This window comes from Tachyglossus aculeatus, chromosome 19 (genome assembly GCF_015852505.1).
Source record: "Tachyglossus aculeatus isolate mTacAcu1 chromosome 19, mTacAcu1.pri, whole genome shotgun sequence".
Taxonomy (NCBI): Eukaryota; Metazoa; Chordata; class Mammalia; order Monotremata; family Tachyglossidae; genus Tachyglossus; species Tachyglossus aculeatus.
In genome coordinates, this window is record NC_052084.1 from 13,326,740 (window position 1) to 13,346,827 (window position 20,088).

The window sequence follows — 20,088 nt, forward strand, 5'->3', positions numbered from 1 at the left end:
GAAAAAATTGCTAGACTGTTATTATGCTTTTAATTAGGAAGCATTTAGTTACCTACCTCCTTTCTTCCCTACCTTTTCCTCACCATAGCTTTTTCATCTTTCTCACAAGGTGCACAAGGAGTAGAGTAAATGAAGTCATCCTTCTTTGCTGCTTGGCCAGCATAAATTATTCCTCATTTTGGGTCATATCCCGCCCTTTATAGTGTGAGGGAACCCAGATCGTATTGAGGCCAAGCCACTCACTCTTTGGATCACTCTGGAGGATACTGTGGAGGCCACCTCAGAATTAGCTATGTGCTGTGTATCAACCCACAGAGCCTGGAACTTCTGGCAGGAAACAGGCAGCAGAGAAACCTATGTTAATCTGGATACTTGTTTTGTTTTGTTGTCTGTCTCCCTCTTCTAGACTGTGAGCCCGTTGTTGGGTAGGGGTTGTCTCTGTCTGTTGCCGAATTGTACTTTCCAAGCACTTAGTGCTTGGAATAATAAGTGCTCAATAAATATGATTGAATGAATCTTTTGCCTAATAAAATTGTGTCATCTGATTCCCTCAAGACTGTAAACTCGTGGTCAGGGAATGTATCTGTCAACTCTGTTATATTTATTCTCCCTCTCCCAGGTGCTTACTGTACTCTGCACACAGTAAGCACTCAATAAATACATCTGCTTGATCAGTTGATCGTAGTCAAGAGAAAACAGGACATTAAGATTTCCCCATTCCTCCGGAAGAGATGGAAATAAAAAAACACTTAGAGCTCATTGAGTGATTGCCTTGATTTCATAAAAACATGTTTTCCATGTTTTCCCCCTTTTAGACTGTGAGCCCACTATCGGGTAGGGACTGTCTCTATGTGATGCCAATTTGTACTTCCCAAGCGCTTAGTACAGTGCTCTGCACATAGTAAGCGCTCAATAAATACGATTGATTGATTGATTGATTGATTGATTGATTTCCAAAAATGTATTAGCTCTACTGGGTGGGGCTTTACAGAACCCTGAAGTTTTCTCTGTTCTTATTGCAAATTCAATACTAGTGGATTAAATGATCATACTTTTGAAATAGGTGGTTACTTGTAAAAGGGGATCTGGAAGTTCTCTGAATCTTCTTTTTGCATTTAGGCTTAGCTACACCAGTGGATTTGAAACTGAAGTTGATCCCCATTTTACAGCACATGCACCATGATGCAAGCCTGGCCTCCAGCTCGCGCCAGCTTTTACAGCAGCTGGTTACATCGTATCCCTCCACCAAAATGGTTATTGTTACTCTGCACACTTTTACCCTTCTGGCTGCTTCATCTTTGGTTGACACTCCCAAGCAGGTAATTTTTATTTTCCTTCATTTGTTAAGCGAAAAGAAGCCAATAGACATGCCTTTCCTATGCCACAGACATGGTGAAAGTGGGCACTAAAATTCAACTTTGTAAAAAATCTCAATTAGGTGGATTTTGGGATAATCTGGCCCTTGTTTCATTTAGCACATTTAGTTCAGTGCTTCTCTCCAAGAAAACAGGCTGCTCTAAACAGCTCTAAGGTTTCCAGGAACAGTCCCGCCACCCCTCAATTCTCAGAAATTGTCAGTGGGATTAGGATCTTGTAAAAATGGCTTGGTTTTCTCCAGAAGTGTAAACACTGCCGCTCCTCATGTATCTAGTTCAACCTCCAAGAAAACCTGTGCCTCTTTTTTTCAAGCATATAATCCCTTTCCATGACGTCTTTACTCATTGACTCCTGGCTGTTTGACTTAATAGTATAGGTACAATAAAATATTTCTTTGGATAATCCAGATTATTGGTTATTTGAATTGTGCCTGGTTTTTAGTGAGTCCTATTATAAATTCCTTCTCTGGGTATTGAACTAACATAGCTGTTCACAAGCCTTACTACAGAGTATTTGTGTTTATGGAGACTTTTAATTAAATCTACTTCCTTCAATTCTTTCATCCCTCTGCATTTTTTCTGTATTCTTCTGGCTCCTGAGCCATACTGATGAAGCCCAAACAAGGTAAAGGAAGTGAAAGTGGATCCCAGTGTGCCCAATTGAGAATCACCTCTATTTCAGAAGCACTTTATGTATCTTCAGGGACTATAGTGACACAGTTGTAAAAGATGTTAATCCTCCCCTTTTCCTACCATTACTCAAATCTTCTTGTATTTTTATAATAATCATGGAGGAAATTAAGGAAGCAGCATGGTCTAGTGGTTAGAGTATGGGCATGGAAGTCAGAAGGTCCTGGGTTCTAATCCCAGCTTCACCACTTGTCTGCTGTGTGTGACCCTGGGCAAGTCACTTAACTTCTCCGTGCCTCAGTTACCTTATCGGTAAAATAGGGACTAAGACTGTGAGCCCCATGTGGGACATGGACTGTGTCCAACCTCCTTACCTTATATTTACCCCAGTGCTTAGAGCACTGCCTGGCACATGGTAAGTGTTTAACGAATACCATAAAAAAAGAAAAGACTGAATGAATTTCATTTCTATTTACAATTACATATATATATGGAAAAGCAGAGTGGCCTAGTGGAAAGAGCACAGGCCTGGAGGTCAGAGGAATTTATTTCTAATCCCAGCTCGGCCAGTTGCCGACTGTGTGACCCTAGACAAGTCACTTAACTCCTCTGTATCTGTTTTCTGTAAAAAAAGATTAAATATCTGTTCCCCCTCCTACTTAGACTGTGGGCTCCATATGGGAGGGACTGTGTCCAACCTTCTATCTACCTAAGCACTTAGTACAGTTCTTGTCATATATATATAGTAAGCGCTTAAGAATACCACGATTATTGTTATATAGTGTGCCCAGAAAATGTGGCTGTATTGTGAATGGTCACACTGTGGGATATATTTTCCCGAAGACTCAAATGCAATTAGGTTCCATTCCAGAAACAGCCCTGACGTGGCCACCAAACCCTACCATTAAATTAAAAATTACATTGCAGATTACTACTTGCTTCTCCCGCCCCTTCATCCTTTCCTCTCCACTGTTCCTAGAGACTTTCTTGTCCCTGGTGTACCCAAAACTTGGCTTCCACCACTCTTTTCTCTGGTGGGGATTGGCAGAATAAACCAGGGAGTCACATACGCACTCAAAACCTCTGACGCAGCCAGTAGATGGAAAGTAAGAAAAGGTTAGTGAGCAGACGGGACCCCAGTTGCCAGATACCCGAAACTTGTCTTCACTTCCTTGCCCCAATCAGTGGGGAGGTGCTTTGGTTTGACCCGCCACCATTGCCTATTGTCTCTTTCTGTTTGCTCTGACTTCCTGCCTGTCTAAAGACAGAGAGCTAAGAATGAAGCCTAAATGGAGCTTACCAGAGGAAGGGTCAGCAACCCCCTTTCAAGTCAGTGTTCCTTCCCCTACTGTCCCTGCCCTGGAGGCAACACAACTGAGGCAAGATGGAAAGGGTAATTAGATTGTAGTTAATGAGTGGGAAGCAGGGAGAGGGGAATGGCTGAGTTGGGAGTTTCTGCTTTAGTCTAAAATAGCAGAGTCAAGGTGGGGGAAAGAAGGGTTAGCCTAAATTAGCCTAGCCTGTGATCTCTGTCCTTTCCATCTGACCCTATCTATGCTGCCTCCTTCCCAACACCCTGGCCAGAGCACATCTGGGCTTCACATCTGTCTTGGGAAGGGCGGAGATGGAAATGGGGAGAGAATTGACTACCCTTGCAGCAGTTGTATGTAACATTAAGCAGGGTTTAGGATCCTGGACAAATAGGTATCTGCAATTCCTATCTGTGGATTTTTTTGTATTTATGTTAGAACAACATATATGCCAGATTATTAAAACTCAGAATTTTCCAACTCCTCATACATTAAGCCTTATAGTTTTTAAGTTAAGAACACATAAATATTTAATGCTATTTAGTTTTTCAGTTGTGCAGTTGGGAAAAAATATTCCATCAGTGATCAGAGAAGCATTATTAAATCTCATATGTGCTTATTGTAATTTATGAAAGTGGTTTTTTCCCTTCTAGATTCAACTTCTGTTGCAATACTTGAAGAATGATCCAAGAAAGGCTGTGAAGAGACTTGCTATTCAAGATCTGAAGTTACTTGCAAACAAGACACCACATACCTGGAGTAGAGAGAATATTCAGGCATGTAGAGCTCTACATCCTAACATTTTTACAGAAAAACTACATAAACAGAGTGTGTCTTTAATAATATGCGACAGATTTTTTTTTTAGGCAGTTGTGGTAATTTTATTAAGGTCCAAAGCATTTGCAGCACTATTTTGTTCTTATAGAAACCACTAATTTGACAAAAATAAATCAGACACCTCAGGACAGGTTAATGTTTAGGCATGTTTTCATGCCAATATCTTCCTCTTTCATGGCCTAGAGTACCGGGGAGCTCTCTAAACACAGTTTTACCGGAAACACAATTTCTGAGGTGGTGGATATCAATTGATGTTCAGAGCACCAAATGAAGTCCTCCACCCCATTTAGAAGAAACTTCCACCTGCTTAATGTCCATAGAGCAGATACAATTTTTGTTTTTCAGGTTTCATCGGAAATTCAGTCATTTTAAAAAGGTTTTTAAAATTATCTAGCAAAGGGGTTTGGCTTGAATATGTTTCAGAAACATGAGGTGACTGATTTTAATTAGCCATTGATGGTAACTAAATTGCTTAGTGTTATTATTCATGGCCCAGGATTTATTTTTTAAATTATTTTCAACTATAGCAGAATAAAATGATTTTCTGTTCACCTTTAAAAATATATTTTGTGCATTTAAAATTTGTTAGATTTTATAATTCCCCTGAGACTTGCTTCTCAGTTAAATTTATTGGTACCAATTGATTTTTCAGAATTTGAAACATAAGATAATACTGCTGTCCATTATGTTGCTAACTTGATTGACGAAGTTTCAAGAAGGCAAATTGAATTGTAGACTCCAGTTTTCATGATAGCAGATGCTTTCTAAATGTAATTATCTATTTTTAAGAGGTTAATGAAAGCCATTAATTGAGATCAAAGCAGAAAATGTAATAATTGAGGTAGACAAATGTAGAATTAATTTCATCTAAGCCAGAAATGAATGTTTAATGTGTTAATGGACTTTTTAAAAAATTTGTCTGCTTCTAATCTTCACAATGAGTATCCTGTTTAGTCTGTCCCTTAATGTGAAAAAATGGTTTTGTGCCTCTTAAGCAATATATTGCTAATGTAGTCTGCCTTGAAAAGTGTAGTTATTTAGACTCCCTATTATGAGGTGAGAGATGAAGATAGAATTGTTTATGGCCTGCGGTTGTGGGGTGGTAATGAGTCATTTTTGCCTCTGGTCCTCTTAACACATTTTGTAAGTGACTAGGCTTTCTTGTAGTGAAGAGCAGGTGGGGAAGAAGGGTTTAAACCCCAGAAGTCTAGCCATTTCTGCCTGTGGCAGCTCCCTCCTGAACTAAGCTAACCCCAGGTACACTCAGCAATCTCTGTAAGCCACTAGACTTAGTCACAATGGGCCAAGAGGCTACTTTTTGTGTCTGTGGCTGGAATGACTGAGGCAGGAATTTCTGTGGGCAGAATCCGTTGGCTCAGAATCAGCCTGTATCCAGACCTTCTACTGGATTAAATCACTTTTGCCTATCCTTGGTTTATGGTGAGGGTAAGAGTTTTCTCAGTGGTTTATTATTCTGGTAGTATTCCTCTTAGACCATAGTCTAAGAGCATTGGCTGTAATATCTGTGATGTAGAGTGAGTCAGATGAGAAACAACCAGTTTAGCCCAAGAGTTAGGTTTTTACAGGTATCTACTTATTCATAAGCATGACATTTTCCTCCTTCCACTTTGGTATCTGAAAATGGCACTGTGACTGTTTTAGGAAAGATAGGTTTCTTTTAGAAGGAACAAAATTGAAGTGAATTATTTGCTTCTACTGTTTCTTGGTCATTTCTCTGATACTAATGGAATTACTTAAAACCAGTTCTAATGAATTTAAATAGTTTCAGTTGTGCCCTTTGCGATTTTAATGAAGAATTGAAAACAGAGTTGCTTCATCTCTCATTCCCCTCGATACAGTATCCATGGAAGAGACCCTCAGCTTTATAACCTATTCACACCCAATTGAGAGTTACATTATTGTGCTTCCTTATTTTTCTAAATCAGGTAATGAAAGCATGCATTAGAGCAAAAATGACTAAATTTGCGAAGTTGATGTTATTTCCATCTTGGTCCACCAGCAGCTCTGATTGACTTATTGCTAATTGCTCTCTGAGAGGTGGGAGGGGCAGGAGCCAGAACAGGGCAGGAGCAAGGGAGAGGGAAAAGGAAAGGGAAGAGTGGTGGAGAAGAGGAAGAAGGAACTGGGGAGGAAGAGGGCCAAGGCCTGAGAGCCTAGAACTATTAAAAGTTAGTGAAAAGAAGAGCAACAAAGCCAGCTCCTGAGAAGTGGGTCCTACTTTAGGTGAAGCATGAGGCAAAGACTTCTGCAGGAGAAGGAGCTTTGGCAGGGACTCAGTGGGTCGAAAGCATATGGAATTTGTTTCTGCAGAGAGAAGCACACCATGGCCTAGTGAATAGAACATGGGGAGTCAGAAGGACCTGAGTTCTAATCCTGGATCCACCATTTGTCTGCTGTATAATCTTGGGCAAGTCATTTAACTTCTCTGTGTCTGTTACTTCACCTGTAAAATGGGGATTAAGCCTGTGAGCCCTCTGTGGGACATGGACTATGTCCAACCTGATTACCTTGTATCTACTCCAGCGTTTAGAACAGTGCCTGACACATAGTAAGCGCTTAACAAATATGATTTTTTTTAAAAAGAGAATTAGTAGGTCTCAGGAGGACTTTGTTGAACTCATGGATGAGCAATCCAAAATGGGTTACTAGTAGGAAAGTTAAGGGTTGTAGAGGAGTTATAGCTATTAGATGGTGCATCCATAACCATTAGGTTTGTTATCAAGAGTGGTCATTATTCTATTACTTTTAGTGGCTTCTGACCCAGCAATGACAGGAAAGTAACAAGGACAGGGACACCCAGTCCTAGATGAGTTGTTCCAACTAATATTAAGTGTATTGAAAGCTTTCCCTGTGATAGAAAAGCATTGTGAGAATTTAACACATTTAAAAATGGAAAAAAAGTCTTTTTCTTTGAAAATCTCTACTTTCTTTTGAAGTGTTGTTGCAGAAGAGAGTACTGTCAACAGTGTTATTTTAAGAGTCTCTTGAAACATAGACTCTTAAATTTACTAAGCCCATTTTTTTCTAGCACCAAGTTAACACCTGGCAGTAAATGAGTCACTTAAGAAGAACATTAACTCTTTCTTATTCCACAAAAGGCCCCATTTAAGATATTTCTGAGTTTTGAAAAGATTAAGGCTCCTCTCCAAATGCTAATTTACTACTAGGGAGTAACTGTAGGCACTGGGTGATTTGGGCTTGCTCATTTGAATGTTTGATGTATTACCTCTTGACTGGTTCAGAATTTTGTTTCCAGAGCTTGTGCAGTTTTTAGTACTTTGCAGCATCACTCGTTGAACAAAATATATTTTATGATTACATGATAGGTTAAAATAGCCGTTTCCACTTACAAGCCAAGTTGCTGATAGATGGTATTCATTGTCACAGAAAGTAAATCACAGACTTAATCCAGTTCTGAAGGCGTTGTTTTTCTCTCATATAAAAGCCACTGACTCATACATAATATATCTGAAACCTTGAAAAATGAGACTAAATAGAGTTTGTAATGACAGCCGTTTTTAAACTGCAGATTCTTTTTTCTCTTGATTTTCAGGCACTCTGTGAATGTGCCCTTCAGACTCCTTATGACAGCCTGAAACTAGGAATGCTGTCTGTTCTCTCCACACTGTCAGGGACGATAGCCATCAAACACTACTTTAGTGTTGCTCCAGGTAAGCCACGAAAGACAGATAATTCACTATGGCAAAAGATGGACCTCCAGTTCTTTTAAAGTACTTTTATTAGACAGCTGAATTTTGAACAATCCTAGTCAGTTTATTAAGGTCAGAGTTCTCAAAGGGAAAATTAACTGATAATAAAGTTTTAAAATAACCAAACATTTCCCTTTAGAGCATTTTTTGTTTGTTTCTGGGACCTAACTTTGTGAGTTGTGGGAGCGAAACAGAAATTTTTGTCAGTGCTTAAAATTTTGCTTTTCCCTTGTATGACTTCAAAACCCGAAGTGCACTGATCATCTATTTTTAAGTGCTTTTCCGGGTAAACTGCCTAGAAAGAGCAAATGCTATGTACTTTTAGAACTGTATTACCTCTTTTAAATTCCTCTTTTTAAAAACTGGTTAAATTAGAAGAACACCCTAGTGAATTTTGAGACGCGTGCTGCTTCTAAGCAGCAACATGGCCTAGTGGATAGAACACGGGCCCAGGAGTCAGAAAGACCTAAATTTCTAATCCCTGCTCCACCACTTCTCTGTTATGTGCCCTTGGGCACGTTATTTAACTTCTGTGCCTCAATTACCTCATCTGTAAAATGGGGATTAAAGCTGTTAACTCCCAAGTGGAACATGGACTGTGTCCAACCTGATTAGCTTAGAGTGCCTGATTCATAGTAAGTGCTTAACAAGTACCCCCGTCACCCCAAAAGTGAATTTATATGTGTCAGATGTTTGAAGCACCCCTTTCCTTGGCTCCAGGAAACTTAGAGGCCTGTTTGTAGGGGCAAATGCACTACTGAGGTTGAGTCCCCGGGTTTTTGCACCCTAGTGAATGAGGAAGAACGGTGTTCAGAAGTTTTCGTATGGAAATGTGGGAGAAACTGAAAGCAGGGGTTTCATGAAAAATGTGGGGAAAGGGCAGCTTTTCTGTGAAAAATCGGGAATTTGTTCCTTTGTATTTGATAGACATCCTATAACATCTTTTATGCTCACTGATTTAGGAAATGCAGTTTCTTCAGCAAGATCCTCTGACATAGTCAAATTAGCCCAAGAATGCTGTTACCATAGTAATCGGGGCATTGCAGCTCATGGTGTGAGAGTCCTGACTAATATAACTGCTTCTTGTCAAGAAAAAGGTAAGTTCAGTCAGAGACGTTTAGGTCCATAAGCTCTCATCTCCATAGAAGTTAGGAAATGTGTGTGATTCCCTCAACTCATATTGGTGCACCGCATCAAGGGTCAAGCTAACAAAGGGTTAAAGGTGAAAGACTGAGGAGCACCGACACAGGGTAAAGCCTGGGCAACACCTACTTTATTTCTTGCTGCCAGAGGAATGAAATTCACTTTCAAATTTAGGAGGAAGCTGTAAAATAAATAAATATGTATTTAGAAAACATGTGTGCTGGTAAAATAACACTTCTCCTCCCCCCGCCCCAGCCCATCACTTTCCAAATGCAGTGCTTTATCCTTAGATGACGTAGTGTTCATTTTTGTTTGGGCTTCTTATGTATTTCTCAGGTAAGTCCCAAGACTAAAGAGTAATCCTGGCTGAAGCACACTCTACTAATACCGTCTCCAACACCACCTTCTTCCAACACCTCACCTCCACCAAACCCCAAGTCTGTCCCATTCATTTTTCTGAAAGTTACATGGGGATTCTGATTCAAATGAACAAGCCACTGTCTGTTTGTCATAGTGGCCCACCCTTTTGAAGACCATTATCTAACCCAGAAGGCTACAGTTGCTACATGCTTAATGAACCACTTCCAAGTTTCTCAGAGCAAGTGTGGGAGAGGAGTGTAAAGAAGACTGAAGGGCTATCTTAAAGAAACAATGAACCACATCCTCAGATAATGTGGACTGTCCAAGCATATCTGAGAAACACCTACAATGGCTAGAGCAGCCTGCCAGGAAAGGGGTGACTCCCTTGAGAACAGAAGTTTCAAGGAGATATTATTATCAAGAGGCAAATTTGAAAACAAGATTAGGAAACCACAGGTAGCAAGTGGGTTAGGAATCCAAGAGACAGACATCACACAGAGTGTAGATGGGATTGTTAATTTTGCCTGTTGGGCTTTTCAGACAGTCTGCCCCTGTGCCTAAATATGATTAGACTCTTTGATCCCCAAAAACTAGTATATGACACACTTTCTCTACCGTAGAGCTGGAATTCTTGCTGTTATCACACACCTCTGACCGATGATGAAATATGTTATATAATTCCATTGTTAAAGCCTATATACTGCATAATATAATCTATCATTTCACTGTCATCTATACGTAAGTCCATTTATCCATTCAGAGCTGTTTGAGAACAGCAAGAATGCCTGCTCTAAGATGGTGAAATAATATTATTGAACTTGAGGATTTATTTCTTGAAGTTAGGCTTTAGCAGTAGATGAGATTATTTGTTTTTGTGTGTCTTGGCACACCATTTCCTAAAACATTTTAGCCCTAGTTTAAAGCTTTCTTTGTTTTCTGTGAGAACTGCATTCACATAGAAGGTCAGTGGAATGAATATAGTGTTTGTGTAGGTCTAATAGCGGAGTGGGGTATGTGTTTTCATTACTATATAATTTTTTTGAATCTTCATTTAATGTATTTTTTTCATAATACACAGTATGTTGTTTGTACTCTCCCAAGCCCTTAGCACAGTGCTCTGTGCACAATTAGCACTAGATAAATATGACTGATATTGAAAAGTTGTATAAACTAATAAAGGTAAAGCACTTAGTACAGTGGCTGGCATATAGTAAGCGCCTAACAAATGCAATTATTATTGTTAATAATAACTCTGAAACTAGTCTTAATTTTTCAGAAACATTGGCACCTTAATATTACTCCTCAGGTAGATTGTTTTACACTTAGAACACTGAATTTTTAGGTAGTATATAAATTCTGTAGTATAAATTACAAACTCTTTAGGCCATTTGTTACAAACTTCAGCTGTCTTTGTGTACACTGCTCTGATTTTTGTTTTTCTCCTCCTAGATCTTTTGCCATTGGAACAAGATGCTGTCTTTGGCCTAGAGTCTCTTCTGGTGCTCTGTAGCCAAGATGACAGTCCAGGTGCTCAAGTAACCTTAAAGGTGAAAAATCAACCATTCATGTTTATTGAGCGCTTACTCTGTGCAGAGCACTGCATTAAGCGCTTGGGAGAGTATGATATAACAAAGTTGCTAGTCACATTCCCTGCCCCCATTTAAAATAATTTACAGATTGGAGGAGAGTGAAAATGGGGATATATGAGTGAGTTAGTGCTTAATAAGGTGTTTATGGAGATTATAAGTTCACAAATGTTCAGAAGTAGTTAGGTGGCTGGGGCGAGTGGAAATTTATCATTGAAGGCCTCTTGAAGGAGTCGTGACTTCAGATTGGCTTTGAAAACAGGGACTTCTGTAGTCTGTCAGACTTGAACAGTGAGTGAATTCCAGGTAAGGAAAAGGGTCATGGACAGGAGGTCAGTGGTTGGGGACATGAGAATGGGGCACAAGGAAATAGGTTGCTTGAAGGAATGGAGAGTGTGAGCTAGGGTGTGGTGGGAGAAGAAAGTGCCTAATAGGAAGGAGCAATTTTATTGAGTGCCTTAGACAACAGGAGTTTTTTCTAGGTGCCCATAGGAATGGGTCTCCACTGGAAGTTTTTGAGGAGTTAGGTATAGGAAGAATGACTTAGAAAATGATCCAGTTAGCAGAGTGAACTATGAAATGGAGAAGAGTAAGACCTGAGGCAGGGAGATAAGGGAGGAGGCTAATGCAGTAGTCAAACAGGATATTACAAGTACTTGGACCAGTGTAGTGGCCATTTGGATGGAGAGGAAGGAGTGGATCCTGAAGATGTTATAGGGTGAGAACTATCAAGATTTGGTACTGGTGAGTGTTGAAAGAGGGGAAGAAGTTGAGGATAAAACTAAGGTTGTAGGCTTCAAAGAGGGTGAAGGTGGTAGTCTTATCAAGTGTGATGTGGAGGAGATGATTTGGGTGAGAAAACAAGGAGTTCAGTTTTGGATGTTAAGCTGGAGGTCCAGGAAACAAGAGGGAAGTTGGGATTATCGAGGAGGATTTGGGAGTCATCTGCATAGAGGTGGTTGTTGAAGCCTTGAAAGTGGATGAGTTCCCCAGCACAGTGAGTGTAGAGTGAGAAAAGAAGGAGACCTAGAGTAGAGAAGGGAAGCCTGCAGTTAAGGGAAGGGAAGCAGAGGAAGAGTTAGTGAAAGAGACTGAGAGTAGCACCAGAAGGGGACTGTACTAGTAAGTAAACTTAACAAAGAGAGCTGTATGCAAAATCTTTACCCTCATCACTTTCAAATAATTGTCTGCATTTAGGAATGTGAAAAATTGACCAGTGTGGTTTTTTTTGAACTACAGATTGCTCTCACTTGCATGGTGAAGCTGGCTAAATGTCGACCCCACTTGAGCCAGTCAGTTGTGGAGCCTTTGTTGACTCAACTTCACAGTGCCCAGGATGCTGCTAGGATTCTCATGTGCCATTGCCTGGCTGCTATTGCCATGCAGCTGCCTGTATTGGGTGACGGAATGCTTGGTGACCTAATGGAGCTCTACAAAGTGATTGGCCGATCCGCTACTGACAAACAACAGGAGCTTTTGGTGAGGCCTGGATTTTTGGAATGAGCTTTTGTTAAGATTTAGCCCATCTGGAAATGCTGGGAGAAAGGACACTGCCATTTGGCTCTGTTGCAGTAAAAGCTGATTCGTAGGTTAGGCCCAGGGCTGAAGGAAATTGATATCAGAGCTGGAATTAGCCCAAAAACCTCGAAGCTTTGGCTATTTTGCAAGTATCTTAAAGCATTGCCTAGATATGTGCATGAGGTGTCCACCCAATTTTTAATCCAAAACAGAAGTTAACTATTCTAGAAAAATATTCTGGGGTGTTGGGACCCAGCAAGGGGTTCTAGTGGTTCTTACCTTCATCCATTATCTGGCTTTGTGTGAACCCGGCCTCTATTGTTCACCTCTGGTCTGGAGATCTGAGTGATCAGAAAGAATAGAGAAAAGAAAAGTCTAGAAACAACAACTCTTAGAATGCAGAAATAAATCGTAACTCTAATTGACTGAGGAAACAATTTCATAGCCTATAAGGGCAGATGCAAACCTTCTAAAAAGACTTGCCTTGCCCTTTGCATTTCATTCAACTGGAAAGACAGAGAAGAGATTATAGCCTAAAGGGGAACTAATAATTGTTTAAATGGTATTTGTTAAAGGGCTTATTATGTGCCAGGCACTGAACAAGCACTGGGGTAGATACAGGCTACAAGCTAATCAGGTTGGGCACAGTCTGTGTCCTACTTGGGGCTCACAGTCTTAATCCACATTTTACAGATAAGGTAACTGAGGCACAGAGAAGTTAAGTTACTTGCCCTGGGTCACAAAGCAAACAAATGGCTGAGCCTTTTGACTCTCAGGCCCATGCACTATCCTCTAGGTCATGCTACTTTTCTATAAATTAACAAACTTGTGCTGTACACCATTTTTAGCTTCACTCTCAAAACCTCTTACATAGTAGAGCTACCTTCATACGTGAAGAAAATTATATACACAGTAGTTATATTTCATATACTAGAGGGCAGTGGCTACAGACACCCTTATCAGTTAATCTGTGCTTTCACCAAGAATTGTTGCACTAAAATCATCAATCAATGGTATTTATTGAGTGCTTATTCTCTGCAGAGCACTGTACTAAGTGCTTTGGGAAGTACAATATAACAGAATTAGCAGACACATTCTCTGCCCATAATGAGGTTTCAGTCTACAGGAGGGGGAGCTTACCATCTGGCACTGCTTAAATGGTAAGATAAGTGACTGTGCGCAGCAATTTTCAGAAATTATTATTAGAGGTAGCCCACTAAGTTCATTTCTAACAGAAATAAAGTCTTTTTGGAGACAGCTAAAATCCCTTACCTGCTTTTTGTTGTGTTAATCATATTTGAGTGTTTACTGTGTACATTAAGGGGAGTGCCATACTGAAAGGGGAAGCTGTGGAGTACCTAGAACTTGTGAGATTGTTTTTATTGTCTCATTAATATTGTTTTGAATCAGGTGTCTATGGCCACTGTGATTTTTGTTGCCAGTCAGAAAGCATTATCTTCCGAAGTTAAAACGGTTATTAAGCAACAGCTTGAGAATGTCTCCAATGGGTGGACAGTTTACCGGATTGCCAGGCAAGCATCCAGAATGGTATGTAGATGCCTGTTTACTTGTTTTGATGTCTGTCCCCCACTCCCCCAGCTCCCCAAGACTGTAAACCCAGTGCAGGCAGGGATTGTCTATCTTTATTGCTGAATTGTACTTTCCAGGCGCTTAGTACAGTGCTCTGCACACAGTAAGCGCTCAGTAAATACGATTGAATAATAATAATGGCATTTATTAAGCTCTTACTATGTGCAAAGCGCTGTATGGAGCATTGTGGGGAGTCCCATGTGGGACAGGGACTGTAGCTGATCAGTATCTTATACCTAGCCCAGCTCTTAGTATAGTGCTGGGCATATAGAAAGCACTTAAGAAATAATAACAGTAACATTATCTTTATTGTTAGAAATCAAATACTACTCTCCTGGAGTGGGATTGTCTGCCACTGTCATTACTGAGGGTAGTGGTAAAACCAAAGGAACATTTGTTTCGGGTGTTGATGAAGGTGTGAGAACTGTTTCTACTTAGAGGTTCGTCAGCTACAATTCTTTACCTAATTGTAGGATAGGTACTTTAAAATAAAATTGATGTATCTCAGACAGAATATTAGGTAAGAATTGGATAAGTGAGCTTCTAGACAGCGTAACAAGTTTGTCTCAGAGTACATCCAGTTCTATATTGCAGGGATTGTTTTTAAAACAAGCCCTAATGTTAAGGTGCTAATAGTAGTAGTACTAAAGGTATTAATGAGAACTCACCAGGAGCATTGGATTGTACTAACTTTGGTAGTACTCACTATGTCTGATGCAACATGCATGCCCACAAACAGTATCTTTCAACACCTCTACGTAATGTATCCAAACAGACTCATGTTATTGGACAAAAGTTTCCTATTACCCTAATAATGCTCTAGCCAAAACATGTAGTGAAAACACTTATTTTGGAAAAAAAAAATTGCGTTTCATAGTGTGAAGTGTTTCAGCATCTCAGATTTTTTAACTCTGGCTTTATTATGTGTCTCTTCTTTTCCTTTTTTAGGGGAATCATGACATGGCCAGAGAGCTTTATCAAAGCCTGCTGACTCAGGTGGCTTCTGAGCATTTCTACTTCTGGTTAAACAGTCTGAAGGAATTCTCCCATGCCGAACAGTGCCTCACAGGTTTGCAAGAGGAAGACTACAGTTCAGCCCTTTCCTGCATTGCGGAGTCGCTAAAATTCTATCACAAAGGGATAGCTTCGTTAACAGTGAGTCCATTTACACTGCTCTGGATAATGGTCACTGTGGAAGATAACAGTTATCCCTCTTCATTTCCAATTCTTTATGTCTTAGCAAATCTGTTTTGACAGTAGTCTTCAGCAAGCTACCTATCTCTAGTTGGAGTCTGCTCATCTGTGTATTTAAGAGGTGTCCCATCAAAATGATGATGGTAATCATTGAAAACCCCTTTTTATTCTACATAGATTTTCAGTCAATCAGTGGTATTAATTTACTGCTCATCTGTGTATTGAAGAGGTGTCCCATCAAAATGATGATGGTAATCGTTGAAAACCCCTTTTTATTCTACATAGATTTTCAGTCAATCAGTGGTATTAATTTAGCACTTACCAACGGCAGGCAGAGAGGATAAGTGGAATGGATTTAACATCCTTTCTCTCTTACCCCTTCTTGCCAACCGGCTCCATGTCTTTATTATCATCAGATAAGTACTATTTGATGATACCCTCTTGGCCTGACAATGCATTTGTTAGAGAGTTACCAAAGGACCCATGTGAGACAGTTTCCTGGGAGAGTCTTTCCTGAAAACAATGAGGTAAAGAAAGATTAGTGTTGTGGATTTTCTTCCTCTGTCTCTTCCTCTTTCTCCCACCCTCCCTGTATCGGGAATGTGGGGAGTATTGATATGAAGGCAGACTCCTACAGTTTCTTTTGCTCCTTTGAGCTGGTCCAAGTGCATCCCTGGGGTAACAGGCACAGAGAAGTTAAGTGACTTGCCCTAAGCCATGCTGCTTCCCCTAAATGCCATGCCAATTAGGACTGGGGAAGAAATGCAATTGAATGGATTGCATTTTTCTTGTTAATTTCTTCCTCACTATTAGCTTCCAAGCTCTCCATCACCTTGCCCCTTCTTCCCACTCCTTCTACATTCCAGCCCACACACTCCGCCCCTCTGGTACTAACCTTCTCAGTGGGCCTCATTCTCTCCTGTCCTGCCGTCGACCCTTGGCCCACGTCCTACCTCTGACCTGGAATGCCCTCCCTCCTCACACCCTCCAATCACTCTTCCCCACCTCAAAGCCCTACTGAAGGCTCACTTCCTCCAAGAGGCCTTCCCAGACTAAGCCACCCTTTTCAGCATGGCTTAGTGGAAAGAGCCCGGGAGAGGTCATGGGTTCTAAATCCCACTCCACCCCTTGTCAGCTGTGTGACTTTGGGCAAGTCACTTAACTTCTCTGTGCCTCAGTTACCTCATCTGTAAAATGGGGATTAAAACTGCCCCACATGGGGCAACCTGATTACCTTGTATCTACCCCAGCGCTTAGAACAGTGCTTGGCACATAGTAAGCGCTTAACAAATACCATTATTATTATTATTGGAAAAGATCTCAACATCCTTCCATTCCCCCTCTCTGATTGCAGCCAGTATTACCTTACAGTTTTCACTTTTAATTTTTAAAAATAAAATGTACCCCAGAAATCCTATGTAGACTAACACGGAATGTGATTATATTGCCCTTATATATCAGCATTTATTGAGTCCTCACTGGGCACAGAGTTGTCTGAACTAGGACTAGAACTGACCTAGGAACAGAGGGGCATTGCAGATAGGAGAGAGATAAATTCATAAGCATCAGAAAAGCACTTTTTAAAAAGCTTTAGATGATGTTTCACTGCTTTTAAGATTTGAAATGTCCCCAGTTGATATTTCTTAGTGTCTATCACGCTTTTGCTGATGAGCCATTCCAAAGTGAAAGGTACGAAGTGAAGTGGAAAAACATACGACAGTCATTTTATCTCCAGACCACTCTAGATAATAATAATAATAATAATAATAATGATGATGATGATGATGGTATTTGTTAAGCGCCTACTATGCGCAAAACACTGTTCTAAGAGCTGGGGAGGTTACAAGGTGATCATGTTGTCCCACGGGGGGCTCACAGTTTTAATCCCCATTTTATAGATGAGGTAACTGAGGCACAGAGAAGTTGTGACTTGCCCAAAGTCACACAGCTGACAGTTTGTGTAGCCAGGATTTGAATCCATGACCTCTGACTCCAAAGGCCGTGCTCTTTCCACTGAGCCATGATTTCAACGTGATTTGTTCAAGACCATAATGAAGAAATCAGTTTCATAATTTTTGAAAGTAGAATTCAGGGCTGTATAATTTAAAAGATTCCGGGAGCGGACATGGAATTTCTTTCTAAGACATCCTTTTGGTTTGAGATGAAAAGTAGAATGTCATTGACAAAAGCAATGCAGTTGGTTGATTGCATTATCTCATTAAGTGATGTTTGTGGAATTCTGTTTGCTCAGTAGGAAGAGTTTGTCAGTTCAAAGCAAGCAGAAAGATGACCATGTGTAGTTTATATGGAGCAGAAAATCATTTTAATTGCTCAGTGCAATGAAAATATTGGGAACTGTGACCCAAACGGATTATCACAGTGAAAGGCAATCCACAGTAGTTATTTAAAAGTAATTCTGCTGGGCCCTGTTGTCACTCTGGTTGTTATTTTTTTAAACTATTATTTACAAGGGTGTTTTTTCATGAAACTTACATGTTTGTTTTCTTAAAATTCTAACTCTTCAATTAAAAACATAGATTTTTGCCCAGTGTCTTTGGACTGAAATTAAAAGAAACTACCAGTTTTCTTCCTTATAATAAAGCATCCATACGTAGAAAAGCACAACTATACAGATTGTGTTCTTTAACTGCTTAAGTCAAAAGAACAGAAAAAGTGGAGAATTTTTGTAAACATTGCATGTCCATCCTTCCAGCAATGTGATTTGATGTTCTTGAGAAATGTCTTCATGGTTAATGTCCCTAATCTTCCATATCTTGGCCTGTCTTAGTCTACTTTAAAAGACATTGTAAGTATATAGTCACCATATTGGTGCTGCTTGAGAGGCATGGAGTCTTGCCTCAGTTAAGCGGAAATGAGTAAATAATACACTTGGGCTAAAATGTTAAATAATGTGCTTTGATTGAATTTTTCAAGTGATAGTTTTTGTAGTCAGGTTGCCCCTAGCAACAATTAAATCTTTTTATTTTTTTGAATTTAGGTGTTATTTTGGGGGGAGGGAGAGAGAGAGAGAGAGAGATATTAAACTGAGCCAACCTTTTAACTGGCTTTTCTAGGAGATTTTCTCTTTCTAGGAGGAGAAACCAAAGAGAATTTCCAGGAGAAGGGAGAGGTCAGCATTATCAAGAGGTCAGGGGTAATTAGGATAGAGAAGAGCCCATTAGATTTGGACAGGAGGAGATCACTGGTGATCTCAAAGAGTGTGGTCTCAGTAGATGAAGGGGATGGAAACCAGATCATAAAAGAACAAGAAGGAGTTGGAGGAGAGGTAGTGAAGTATAGGGAGCAACACCAGGCCTTTCTATACTATTGCCGAAGACCTTTCACAACATCTGACACCTTCAATCTCGGCTCTAGCACCTCCGAAGTAAATTTGGCTGAGCTGAGAAGTTCAAGACCTTCATACTTCATGATAGCAAAGCCTCATGTCATAGCTAGGGTGCCCTTTCCAACCTATTCCTTATCATCAGAAGGGTAAAAACCAGGTATATACAAGGTGAGGTTCTATTCTGTTTATTCTTTACAGCTCCATTTGAAGTTGTAGCAAGGGATCAAGGCTAAAAAATTTTTTATCAGGCTACCAGCAGCATAAAAACTCTCTAGGCATTCATTTAGGAATTGCTCTACATGGGTGATTATGCTTTAGAGGTATAAGGAAAGGTTCAGAGGACTGTGAACTGCTTGGTAGAGTCACTCCAGTGCTATGGAAAGGCAGTAAGCCTAAAGAAAATCGAGATAATGTACTAGCAAGCACCAAGGAAACTACACACAACAAATGATATTTATTGACCTCATGGAATGGAATATTGTAACGGAAGTCTACTTTGAAGCCAGCAAACTCCCCACTGATGCACTAATAGACAAGAAGAGTTAAGCCAAAATACAATGGCTACCATAAAGCCACCTATATCTGGTCCAGTCAGTAGTTAATTTATTTGCATGAACCTGCTTTTCTATAACCAGAAAGAGTGGTTTGTTAGTGTTTGAGGAGGAGGAAAAACTTGATTAACCTTTCCCATCCAAAGTGCAGACTATTTTAAGTACTTTGGAGAGGAAAGAACCAGAATATATAATTTACTTCATGACTTAGATTAACAGCAGGATACTTTCTCAAGTATAGACTAAGTCCAAGTGAATAGGAATAAGAACTGCCTCTGGTTCTAGGTCTCTTCAGTGTTCCAAAGTTGATTCTTAAACAAGTAAGCTTTCTTAATGCAAAGTAATTTCCGTTTTACAGTATGTTTAGGCATTCATTCATCAGTATCAGAGCTGTTGTTTCTTAAGGTCCATGACAGTTCCTGGGTGTGAATCAATATGGTGTGAAATTTTCTTCTCACTTAACCAGTGATTTTTTTGCTTTTTCCAGGCTGCCAGCACACCGCTGAATCCTTTAAGTTTTCAGTGTGAATTTGTTAAACTAAGGATTGATCTTCTGCAAGCCTTTTCTCAACTTTTCTGCACTTGCAACAGCCTCAAGACAAGTCCCCCTCCTGCCATCGCCACAACTATAGCCATGACCTTGGGAAATGACCTCCAGAGATGTGGGCGCATCTCCAACCAGGCAAGTGTCAGCTCTTTTTTCAATACAGCATTAAATGTGAATTTGAAAGTATGTGGGGCATTATTTGTAAGGACTGAAACCTTGAAGTTGAGGAACAATTTAGCAGGATGAGTATTAGAAATATAAATCAGAAAGCATATGGGTACCAAAACTCCAAAAGTCTATCTTTTAAGAGAATACTATTTAATGAATATCATTTTTAAGCCTATTTGTTCAGCTGAATTTAGAAAACAG

General features: G+C 40.0%; 1 protein-coding gene across 1 annotated transcript in view; it reads left to right on the plus strand.

Annotated features, from left to right (window-relative positions):
* Positions 1–20,088, plus strand: part of INTS7 (integrator complex subunit 7) — a 47,361-nt gene that overhangs the window by 11,870 nt on the left and 15,403 nt on the right. Inside the window, exons 6-14 of the mRNA XM_038760750.1 lie at positions 1,120–1,319; positions 3,970–4,092; positions 7,728–7,845; positions 8,847–8,981; positions 10,837–10,934; positions 12,213–12,452; positions 13,902–14,039; positions 15,030–15,236; positions 19,660–19,854. Coding sequence (XP_038616678.1) covers positions 1,120–1,319; positions 3,970–4,092; positions 7,728–7,845; positions 8,847–8,981; positions 10,837–10,934; positions 12,213–12,452; positions 13,902–14,039; positions 15,030–15,236; positions 19,660–19,854 — 1,454 coding nt within the window. The remainder of the gene's footprint in view (positions 1–1,119; positions 1,320–3,969; positions 4,093–7,727; positions 7,846–8,846; positions 8,982–10,836; positions 10,935–12,212; positions 12,453–13,901; positions 14,040–15,029; positions 15,237–19,659; positions 19,855–20,088) is intronic.